The sequence below is a fragment of the Artemia franciscana genome, chromosome 2, assembly GCF_032884065.1.
Source record: "Artemia franciscana chromosome 2, ASM3288406v1, whole genome shotgun sequence".
Taxonomy (NCBI): domain Eukaryota; kingdom Metazoa; phylum Arthropoda; class Branchiopoda; order Anostraca; family Artemiidae; genus Artemia; species Artemia franciscana.
Window position 1 is genome coordinate 11,408,730 of NC_088864.1, and position 13,109 is coordinate 11,421,838.

The window sequence follows — 13,109 nt, forward strand, 5'->3', positions numbered from 1 at the left end:
GCCAATATCTTCTCAGAAGTGATAAATACAGATCGATACTACCACCAGTTTTAGTGAAACATCGAAGTACTAGGTTGAAGAAATTTGACAGATTAGTAGCACCTCCTTCACGCACAAATCGTTTTTCCAACTCATTCATCCCTTTCTTTGTATCTTTTTTTAGTATAACAATTGTTGATTTTAAACTATTTGTCTTCTGATTTTTTTTGTCGTTTGATTTAATCTTTTTTTCTTTTTTGTAAGCACAAGCGCCATTTAGTTTTATGCCTACGAGAGATTGTGCAAATAAAACCTATTCTATTCTATTCTAATTCTAAATTCTCTGTTTACTGAGTAATGATTAATCTGAAGACAAAAACAAGAAACAAAATTTGTCAAAGATGCTATGATGCTATAAGAAAAAGCTTTAGTAACGAGGTACTAAATATTGCAATAGGTGAGGCACTAAGTAAAATAACTGTTATTAGACAAAGCAAATAAATCAGAAGATTCATCTTTTTGCATTGATTTTAGTTTGCAAATTAAGTCCTATGATTTCAAAGAAAAAGGTCGTATTTTCTACCTTGTAACATAAAATGGTTTGAAGTCAGATTTGTTTCTGTAAAATTAAATTTGCGCTTTTTTCGTTATTTTTAAAGCTTTAAATTCATAATTTCAAGCCATATTTAAAGTCCCCTCTATTAGTAATAGAATATTTTAGAACGGGAGTTCATAGAGTGGTATTTGAAATAGCATTTACTTCAAATAACGCTATTTAACGTTAATTAAATTTGCTCAAGCGTTATTAGTTTTACTTTAGAATAGAGTTAAAAAATAATTTTTAAAGCTCTCTGTAGTCTAAAGCTCTTTTTTTACTGAATGAACTAAAAAGAAAGAACAAAAATTTGTTCTTTACACACACATAATAAATATTTTTTTTTGAAAAAAAAAACGGTCAACTTACGGAAGCATGTTTATAAACTACAATGAAGGTCCGTCCTTTCACCTAATTGGTCGGGACAATAGAACAGCTACTGTGGTTAATTTCAAATACCAAGGGTCTATTACACGATCTTCGTCATTGGGATATTGATAGTTCTTGAGCGAGTCCTTTCACTTTGAGAAGAAATTGTGATTGATATTGGCCCGAAACCTTTCTGAATTTTTACACCCTGGCAACAGTGCCATAAAATACCTGGACCTTCAAATATAAACGACTTAACGGTTTCATCAGATTGATAAAATATTTCTACTGGAGAGTATAAACGCCTTAAGTGAAACGAAAATCGCCTAGGAGAAGATAATTATTTTTTAACAAGTAATACTAGATATAAAGATCTTTGAGTGAAATGGTGAAAATAACATATGGGAATGATGTACCTTTAGCTTACGCCTTGAATTATCTCTATCATTCCACTTTTAAGGAGAATTTACCCGTGATTTTTATCCTGCATTGTATGCTATCAATTCTCCTGTTTTATTAAAATAAAACATGAAACCTTTAAAAATTCTTCCTCTCCCCCATCCGTCCTGTATTTTCGTGGATTGGAGTACCTTGCCAACGATGAGCTCGATTATAACCTCATTATTGGTGTTAATCTTTTTACCTTAGCGTCAGTTTCAATAATAACATTTGAGCTTTTGAGTCAGAAATTCAAATGGTAAATTAAAGTGCATCATTTTATTATATTTGCTATTCAAAGTCACATTAAAAAGTAGTGTTAGACAAATAAAATAAAAGAACACATTTGAAATATCTCTAATAGTTTGCTTCCAGATACCTGGGCAAACCGTTGCAGAAAGATCTTGGAATGCCAAAACTACGGATTCTTTGGAGCTGAATGCAAGTGTGTGTGCCCTCTCGGAACATCAGGTCTTCGATGCGAGAAGAGAAGTGTAAAGAGGTTGCCACATTACGGTAAGCTCTTTTATAACCTATGAATATCAATAAAATTCTTCAACAAGATAAACGGCAAATATACATATTTATGTTAATGCTTGATTTAACTAACTTGATTCACTTGATTTACCACTAAATTATGTTTAGTTATAACTAAGATAGCTATCATTATTGCGCATCAGATATAATAAGGGAGGTCAGAGGCTTCTCGTGTTGGTGGGGGAGGGCAGATGCCTGAAATAGTACATTTCAACGCCCAAATTGTCCAACTCTGTCTTGGCCCTCAAATATACATATATATATATATATATATCTCATATATATATATGTGCAAATGCATATATACAGCTATCATAATATATATATCTCATATATATATATATCATATACTAGCTGTTGGGGTGGCGCTTCGCGCCACCCCAACACCTAGTTGGTGGGGCGCTTCGCGCCCCCCCAAGCCCCCCCGCGCGCGTAAGTCGTTACGCGCCATATTAGTTATGCGCCATTGTTGTTGTGTCCCTGTGTCCCACCTGTGAATATAGATAGATTTATATATATGTTTCAAACTACGTAAAAATTGCGAATAAACAACATTCTTGGCTTTCCCATTGTCTGTGCATATACAAAGCCGTATGTACTAATAATGACGTCATATGCAAACGCTCTTTTTACAAACAAACAAACATGCATCCACACAACTCGTTTTTATATAGATAGATAGATAGATAGATACAATACAAATTAACTGAGTAAAACTTGCGAATATACAACATTCTTCGCTGTCCAATTGTCGCTGCATATAAATACATTGTCAGGTTTACCGACCCTCGAACATGCAACGTACAATTGTCCATGGGAAAAACAATCAGTATTAAGATCTATACCACATTTTTCTAATGATTGACCTTGAGCTTTGTTAATGGTGATTGCAAATACTAATCGAATTGGGAATTGCAATCTTTTAAATTGAAAAAGCAGATCCGTTGGAATCATGGGAATGCGAGGAATAAGAACAGCCTCACCCTCATAAGGCCCTGTCAAGATTGTGGCCTCTATTAGGTTTTCCATTGTTTTTTTTTGCGGCAAGTCGCGTGCCATTGCAAAGCTTTGGTGGGTTGATATTTCTTAAAAGGATTATTGGTACGCCTATTTTTAGTTGTAACACGTGTGGTGGAAACCCTGAAGGATCTATGGAATTTAAAAATTCAGATGGATAATTAACCGCTTCATTTGGTTCCAAAACTGTGTCGACTGACTTGTAAAGGACTGCCTGGTCTCAAATCTTGGTCAAAACAATATTGTTGATTTCGTGGACGTCTATATTTTTGGGTGCGAGAATCGCTCTTTCACTTAGCCATTTATTATTTTTATAATTTTTTAGAATATTCGGAAATACTTTTTCAATCAATTCATTTTTGGACGTCACTAAATTACAGAAATCAGCAGGTAGTTGTATACGTCCTGAAATTGAGTCTACTGTTTGACCAGAGTCATCGTTTTGCAATCGGACACGCATATTTGTAGTTAATTTTAATATTTTTACGTGTGCCCATAAATTAGAATTTTTTAGGCAAGCATTCATTTTGTCTGCAGGAGTTAAACTACGTAAAAATTGCGAATATACAACATTCTTGGCTTTCCCATTGTCTCTGCATATGCAAAGCCGTATGTACTAATAATGACATCATATGCAAACGCTCTTTTTACAAACAAACAAACATGCATACACACAACTCGTTTTTATATAGATAGATAGATAGATAGATACAATACAAATTAACTGAGTAAAACTTGCGAATATACAACATTCTTCGCTGTCCAATTGTCGCTGCATATAAATACATTGTCAGGTTTACCGACCCTCGAACATGCAACGTACAATTGTCCATGGGAAAAACAATCAGTATTAAGATCTATACCACATTTTTCTAATGATTGACCTTGAGCTTTGTTAATGGTGATTGCAAATGCTAATCGAATTGGGAATTGCAATCTTTTAAATTGAAAAGGCAGATCCGTTGGAATCATGGGAATGCGAGGAATAAGAACAGCATCACCCTCAAAAGGCCCTGTCAAGATTGTGGCCTCTATTAGGTTTTCCATTGTTTTTTTTACGGCAAGTCGAGTGCCATTGCAAAGCTTTGGTGGGTTTATATTTCTTAAAAGTATTATTGGTACGCCTATTTTTAGTTGTAGCACGTGTGGTGGAAACCCTGAAAGATCTATGGAATTTAAAAATTCAGATCTATATATACAGCTATCATAAGCAGGGTGGTGGGTTATTTTGTGGGAAGGGGAGGCAAATCTTTCAAGGGATTCATTTCAGTGGCCAAACAATCTAATTCTCATTGGACGTTCATACAAATATAGAATGAGCATTACAGAGGTACTGGATGAAACCTGATATCTTAATTCCTAATCTCTTGGCTCCCTGGAATATCTCTGGTCTGTGTCTTAATTATTGGTGCTAAATAGGGAGGGGGAGAATAGTAACCCTTGAATTATGATAATCTTTTTCTATGCAGCGACAAAACATTACATTTACATGCCTACCGGCACTATTTCCTATTTGTATATAATGTTTAATGATTTGTATAATGATACATATATGTATAAATATATATATATCTATATATATAAAAATAAGTAGTCTGTCTGTGTGTCTGTCTGTGCATCAGGTGACGTCATGTTTCTGTGATGACTGACGTCATGAAATTAGTTGTCGTCATTTTTGCTTTGACGGTGACGTCATTCAAGATATTTAAGACATATGTTCACGTAGAAATCTATTAATGTTTAAGTTTACAATGACTGACGAACTTACCATGGCAAAAGCCGATGAAGATGCTCAAAGAGTCTATGCCAAAAAACTTGCTGCTGATAGAGAAAGTCAGAAAAGAAAGCGTGCCGAGGAATCAAAAGAACAGCAAGGAAACAGGCTTGAGGATAAAGAACGCAAAACCGCGCAGTTAGATGAAGATCCACCTGGACAGCGAGAGTCAAAACATATCAAAACTGAAAATGATAGCGATGATGATTGGGTTTGGGATTTTGACTTGGATAAGGTCATCAATGCCTACCAGATTTTAGTTAAAAAAACAAAGGTTCGGTGATATGTATTTCATAGTGAAGCTGAAAAATAAAGAAGAAAAAGAAAACTGAAAAAAGAAAAAATGTAAAAAACTAAAAAATACTAAAAAGAAAAAACACTCAAAGAGAAATTACAGACCGGGACACAAATGACGACCGGGACACAAATGACGACCGGGACACTCAAAGAGAAATTACAGACTGGGATACCGGGACACAAATGACGACCGGGACACAGGGAATATAAATGACGACCAGGACACAGGTATTTAAGAATATCGTTCAAAGACAAATTTTTAATTGTAAGAAAACCGTTGAAAGACAAATTTCTAATTGTAAAATGACTGAAGAACCTACAATGGCAACACCCGAGGAAGCTGCTCAAAACGAATGTATTCAAGCCGAAGTAGCTGAGTTGGTAAAGCGTTATAATGACGACCGGGACACCGGCACATAGAGAATACAAATGACGACCGGGACATATATGTGTATATATATATATATATATATATATATATATATATATATATATATATATATATATATATATATATATATATATATATATATATATATATATATATATATATATATATATATATATATATATATATATATATATATATATATATATATATATATATAAATACATCTATATTCACAGGTGGGACATAGGGACACAACTACAATGGCACGTAACTAATATGGCGCGTAACGACTTACGCGCGCGGGGGGGCTTGGGGGGCGCGAAGCGCCCCCACCAACTAGGTGTTGGTGGCAACAATGGCCAACAGCTAGTACATATATATATATATATATATATATATATATATATATATATATATATATATATATATATATATATATATATGTACTAGCTGTTGGGGTGGCGCTTCGCGCCACCCCAACACCTAGTTGGTGGGGCGCTTCACGCCCCCCCAAGCCCCCCCCCGCGCGCGTAAGTCGTTACGCGCCATATTAGTTACGCGCCATTGTAGTTGTGTCCCTGTGTCCCACCTGTGAATATAGATAGATTTATATATGTGTTTCAAACTACGTAAAAATTGCGAATATACAACATTCTTGGCTTTCCCATTGTTTGTCCATATACAAAGCCGTATGTACTAATAATGACGTCATATGCAAACGCTCTTTTTACAAACAAACAAACATGCATACACACAACTCGTTTTTATATAGATAGATAGATAGATAGATACAATACAAATTAACTACGTAAAACTTGTGAATATACAACAGTCTTCGCTGTCCCATTGTCTGTGCGTATAAATAGATTGTCAGGTTTACCGACCCTCAAAGATGCAACATACATTTGTACATTGGTAAAGCAATCTGTATTAAGATCTATACCGCATTTTTCTAGTGATTGCCCTTGAGCTTTGTTGATGGTGGTTGCAAATGCTAATCGAATTGGGAATTGCAATCTTTTAAATTGAAAAAGCAGATCCGTTGGAATCATGGGAATGCGAGGAATAAGAACAGCCTCACCCTCATAAGGCCCTGTCAAGATTGTGGCCTCTATTAGGTTTTCCATTGTTTTTTTACGGCAAGTCAAGTGCCATTGCAAAGCTTTGGTGGGTTGATATTTCTTAAAAGTATTATTGGTACGCCTATTTTTAGTTGTAGCACGTGTGGTGGAAACCCTGAAGGATCTATGGAATTTAAAAATTCAGATGGATAATTAACCGCTTCATTTGGTTCCAAAATACAAATTAACTGCGTAAAACTTGCGAATATACAACATTCTTCGCTGTCCAATTGTCGCTGCATATAAATAGATTGTCAGGTTTACCGACCCTCGAACATGCAACGTACAATTGTCCATGGGAAAAACAATCAGTATTAAGATCTATACCACATTTTTTTAATGATTGACCTTGAGCTTTGTTAATGGTGATTGCAAATGCTAATCGAATTGGGAATTGCAATCTTTTAAATTGAAAAGGCAGATCCGTTGGAATCATGGGAATGCGAGGAATAAGAACAGCCTCACCCTCAAAAGGCCCTGTCAAGATTGTGGCCTCTATTAGGTTTTCCATTGTTTTTTTTACGGCAAGTCGAGTGCCATTGCAAAGCTTTGGTGGGTTTATATTTCTTAAAAGTATTATTGGTACGCCTATTTTTAGTTGTAGCACGTGTGGTGGAAACCCTGAAAGATCTATGGAATTTAAAAATTCAGATGGATAATTAACCGCTTCATTTGGTTCCAAAACTGTGTCGACTGACTTGTAAAGGACTGCCTGGTCTCGAATCTTGGTCAAAACAATATTGTTGATTTTGTGGACGTCTATATTTTTGGGTGCGAGAATCGCTCTTTCACTTAGCCATTTATTATTTTTATAATTTTTTAGAATATTCGGAAATACTTTTTCAATCAATTCATTTTTGGACGTCACTAAATTACAGAAATCAGCAGGTAGTTGTATACGTCCTGAAATTGAGTCTACTGGGAGCTTTCCGTTTCCCATTGCCAGCAATTGATCTGAAAATGTTTGACCAGAGTCATCGTTTTGCAATCGGACACGCATATTTGTAGTTAATTTTAATGTTTTTACGTGTGCCCATAAATTAGAATTTTTCAGGCAAGCATTCATTTCGTCTGCAGGAGTTGATCTAGGTATTATAGGTAATGTTTGCCTGAAATCTCCCGCAAGCAATATTAATGTGCTGCCAAAGGGTTTCGACTTCCCTCGCAAATCTTTCAAGCATTGATCCAGAGCCTCGAGCGATTTTTTGTGTGCCATTGTGCACTCATCCCAAATAATAAGTTTGCATTGCTGCAATACTTTACCCATCCCAGATGATTTGGAAATATTGCACGTGGGAGTTTCTGTAGAATGCAAGTTCAGAGGCAATTTCAAAGCGGAATGAGCAGTTCTTCCACCAGGCAGCAATGTTGCGGCTATTCCGGACGACGCAATTGCCAACGCTATATCATTTTTTGATCGAATTGATGCCAGAATCAGTTTTATCACAAACGTTTTACCAGTACCTCCTGGCGCATCCAAAAAGAAAATTTCTCCAACGTTATTATCGACACAATGCATTATCGTATCATAAATGTCTTTTTGTTCCGACGTTAACTTGGAAATGTTATTTTGTACATACGACAATAGATCACTCGTACTGTAACTTTGTTCACGATCCAATTCTACACATGTCGAAACAGCAGCGATACGGTTAGGTGAAGGCATTCCCAAATCCTGAAGAGGTTTGTTTGCCATACGTACGCACAAATCTTCTATAACAACTAAAGTGTAGTTATAAATTTCTGATGTAAAATCAAAAGTCATATCTGACGTCTCTAACTGTTTTCGATGGAGTATATCTTCGGACATTTTTGACTTATATTTTTCCCATAACTCTGTAGGAGCTGATGGAGAGCAAGTTGTTAAAATGATGCCAAACAATGCACGAATTTGACTTGGGGTTGACGTTTCGCACGCGTCATTGATGCAGTTATCCCAGTGTTGGTCATTCTCCAATAAATTCAGAGCTCTCAAATACTCAAAGGATGTCGGACCGGGTACATTCACCAAAAGCAGGCGTAGAAAGAAGCATTCATGTTGATTGGGGTGAACGGTGTAGAGTTTTCCTATCGTGGTATCTTTGAAGATGGTAGGTTGGCCGTCGACTGACTTACCCTGTTTTCGACGTTCAAATACTTTATTTTTAGTATTCCACGTGTAATACGAAGGCACTTCAGTATACAGCAGTTTTTTTGCAAAAGAATCATTTTTGCAAAGCGAAAAAAAAGCTGTTAATGTTGCATCCGGTGGATTCAGGACTCTTTGTTGCACGTTGGTTTCCGTGAAATTAACACGTTGACCATTCTGTAAATGTACCGCTAAGTGAACAACAGCTGGACTACGTTCATGTATCGGAAATGAAAGAATTCGCCAAACAGCTTCATTACTGCTTATGTATCTTCCAGCCTGATATTGTACGATTTCATCGAAATCTTTGATTTTGGGCTGCAAGCCAAAAACTGCCATGTCACTGCCTTTGTTGACGTATTTACATATGTATTTGATTGCCTTTACGGAGTTACAGTATTCAACGTTTATGTGTGCATTAAATGTTTTTGATAATAATGGGGAATATGGAACAACCCACTGGTTATCTACTTCGATGGTGGTACCGTTACGCTTCTTTATTATTGCTGTTTTACCGCCATCTTCAGTAGATCTTCTTCTATATTGTGGGTAACCATCATTGCCAGTAATTGTGTTTGATACTAAAAGTCGAGGATATTGCTTTGTGCACCTTCCTTTGGCCATGCATGGTGAATTTTCGTTCAGTGCACCGCAAGGTCCATGTATCATATTTTTTACAATAATATCATGTAACCCCTTATCGACATTTTTATCAGGTATTTCAGCGGAAATCACATCATCAATTTCGTTCGAAGTAATTTTTTTATTTAGCCAGATTAGTATATGTGCGTGTGGCAAACCTCGTTTTTGCCATTCATATATATATATATATATATATATATATATATATATATATATATATATATATATATATATATATATATATACGTCTGTAATATATCTAAATATCTGAGACCCCTATTTTATAGGTTACGATCGCTTCAGCCGAGGAGAACATCAGAAGTCATGAAGAACTTCCGTCCATGTGAAGAATAATATCCCTCTCCGCCCTCCCAGAATTCTTTAGTAAAATATTATTTAAAAAATTTCAACAAATCAATTCTTCATCAAAATTGTGATTAAACATTAAAATGTTGTCTAAAATTTCAATTACTATCAACAATCTAATTTTTAAAGAGAAAACTGAAGTGGGGAGTACTAATCAATTTACAATTAGTTGTACATGCAATTGAATAGCAATAAAATTGCTGAAACATAAGGACTGTTAAGTTAAAATTATTAGCCTTATCAAACAGCTGTAAGTTTTAGTGTAACGAGCGAGGGGTTGAGAAGAAGGCAGTCCACATCATATATGTAACGATCTATATTCGTTTTAATTTTGCATGTTGTTCCTTCCTTTTAGTTGATTTTTTTGGTTTGATACCAATAAGGTTCCGTATACTTCCCGGCTAACTTATTAACAACGTTTGGAACGTATAAATTCACATTCAATTCAAATTCAAAGGAGTAGAATTAACCCTGTCAGAGCAAATCTAACCTTATCAATACATTCTCAATAAATATATGTAAAAGATAAGATAAAGATAAGATTTATTTCAACAAAGCGGCTATCACAAGCCCAAAAGGGCCGAATTCAAAGTTAAGTGTCAGTACAAAATCATAAAATTGCAATCAATAAAAAGTCAAACGATTAAAACTCGTAAAGTTAAAACAGGTAAAACAAATTTAAATAAAAGTTTAGCTAGAAAGCATTACAAAGTTCGCAATTCCAAAACAAACACTAAAACTCTAAGACCAAAAGTAGAGTGAGAAGGGGGGGGGTGGTTACTGATTTAAAATTTCAACTATGTGAGGGATGAACATTTTCCTATATCGTTCAGTGGAAACTCTTACTGCGACAAGTAGGGGGATTTTTCTTGAAATAGAACGTGGGGGTGAGTTCGGGAGGGGTAAATGATCACTAGGGAAAAGAGAAGTAGTACGGGGATTATGCACGGCATTATGGACAAAACACAAGGAAAATTTTGCTCTCCTTTCCTTAAGGGTGACTAGATTTGCTCTCGGAAGAAGGGAAATGTAAGGCACTTTACGCTCATTGAAGACACTTTTTTGGTACCTTTTTTGAACTGCTTCTATTCTGTCCGAAAATTCATTCGAGATGCCAGGATGCCAAACAGGACAAGAGTATTCGAGAGTAGGACGTACCAAAGAGAGAAAAATCCTCAAACAATGCGATATAGGACATTTAAATTTATTAGGGAGTCTTAGGAGAGGAAATGCAGAATTCTTACGTTTTAAGAAATCATTAATGTCGTTAATCATTAATCTAAGACAGTTAAATCGTCAACGAATTTCCATCTATCCAGGGAATCAACACCAAGACGGTTTATCATGGTAAGAAATAAAAATGGGCCTATGTATAAAGTCAATCTTAGATGTTTTGTTAGTTTAACCATTATTTTTCAAGAAAAAAAAAACATAAACAAGTACTTAATCTTAACTGACAGATTGAAAAACATAAATATTCAGTATTGTTTGTTGGTGAGTACCTAAGGATTGGAATTTGTTTCCTTTTACCGTTTCTTATGCTGCATTGAATTGTTTGGGGGTTGATTGGTAAATCCGTCATTTTGTACCGAAGAGTTCATTCAATCCGGTATAACAATCATTTTAACATGTTTTCTTCAATAAATATATTTTTTTACTAGCAGCAGTTTTATTTTAATAAGTAAAGAAAAAGAGAAGACAAATTAGTCGCAAAAGGAACATATGTATGGATACTGAATAAAGCACAAGAATTTGGTGTACTATAAAATAGGTTTTTTTTTTCGTGTGACATTTTACTTCAGCTTTTTTTACCTTACTGTCGCGTATACTGTAGCAATTTCATTTTAGAGTCTCCAAGGTGCGGTGGCTTAATCAACGGCACAACTATGATATCAGATGCTGACATTTTTTCAAGAGGCAGAATATCGGAATCAGCATTGCCAGCAGTAAAGGAATGTATTTGGCTAGTTAAACACAGAAGTGACAGAAGACTACAAATTGTATTTGAAGATTTTGAATTGTCAGAAGATCCTGAATGCAGAAGAGAATTTTTAGAGATTCGTGTGAATTCCTTATATAGACCAGACAAAAGGTAAATTCATTGTCTAATTGTAAAGTTAAGGGTGGTTCAGCTGAATGGGTGGACTTGAATGGGACTAGAGTCTTACTGAGCTATAAAGGGATTAAATTGCATGAGAATCTCCTAAACTTAAAAGGTTATCAATTAATTTATATTCTCACTCACTCTCCCACTCTCTGTGCCTGTGTGTCTGGGCTGGTGTACGAAATAACCCAGTATCTGTTTCTATGTCTGAATCTGTGTATTTGTTTGTGTTTTGTCTCTCTTATTCTCCATGCCTGTGTGTCTGGTTGGGTGTTGGCTTATCCCAGTGTATGTGTGTTTGTTTGTATGTCTGAATCTGTGTCCTGATTTTCACAATACCACGTAAGGCTTCGATAATAGAATAGAGGATCCTCATTATATCAGGTGAGTTTGATAATGTAGTGCAACATGTTTGATAATATCAGACAAGACTTTGGTAATATCACAAAGATTTAAGAATACTTGGCTAAAATGTTTATCAATATCACAACCAATTATCATGTGGCACCCTTAAAAAAATCACTTGACAGAACCAGCTGCTAATAGCCTAAAAATTATGAATCCCATAAACTCTAAGTCCCAAAATTCAAAGTAAAAAAAATCCTAAGCCCAAAATTCCAAATCCAAGACAATTCTAATGAATGTCACTACAAACAATATTTTTATAATAGGAAAAATCACGACTAACACATCTATTTCATCTTCTCTTCGTATTTCGAAAAAATCAAAGTGATTTTTTTTTTGTTTTAAGTTCTTTTATTTTATTTTAAGACATGAAAAAAATGTTTCTAAAAATATGATTTAGAAAAAATAAGTAAAAAAAATTAATTTAAAAAAAGTAAAAAAGCAAGTACAAAATAGGGGTAGATCTGGGGGAGGTTAAATTGGGTCCCGTGGAGGCTGCTTCATAGATGACCAAGAGCGTATCATTGCGTAAAGTGGAAACGACTTTATTAATTTCACCTTTATGCATACCCCATTACTTAACGATATTTTAAAACGACCTAAAATTCATTAATATAATTGTCATCACTTGAAATTAAGCATTATATTAGCTGAAAATTGTTTTCATTTAATGGAGATCGAATATTTGCTAATCACCTCCTGACGGGATTATGTAGATCGTTCACTCAAATAGGTCAATGCTCTAGTTTAGTATAGGCAGGCTTTAGTACCCAAATAAGGGTGTATCTTCTAGAGTGCAAGATTTAGTGCCCAAATAAGGATGTCCCCGCTGTAGGTGGAATACTAAAACTACTGTGGAATAGCAACAAACAAACAAAAAAGCTAGAATGTAGCCTAACATCTAAAAAAAGTATCATAGAGAAAAAATCCAAATAGGTTTTTAGCA

General features: G+C 35.0%; 1 protein-coding gene across 1 annotated transcript in view; it reads left to right on the top strand.

Annotated features, from left to right (window-relative positions):
* Positions 1 to 13,109, top strand: part of LOC136037249 (low choriolytic enzyme-like) — a 61,283-nt gene that overhangs the window by 29,909 nt on the left and 18,265 nt on the right. Inside the window, exons 6-7 of the mRNA XM_065719869.1 lie at positions 1,757 to 1,897; positions 11,503 to 11,746. Coding sequence (XP_065575941.1) covers positions 1,757 to 1,897; positions 11,503 to 11,746 — 385 coding nt within the window. The remainder of the gene's footprint in view (positions 1 to 1,756; positions 1,898 to 11,502; positions 11,747 to 13,109) is intronic.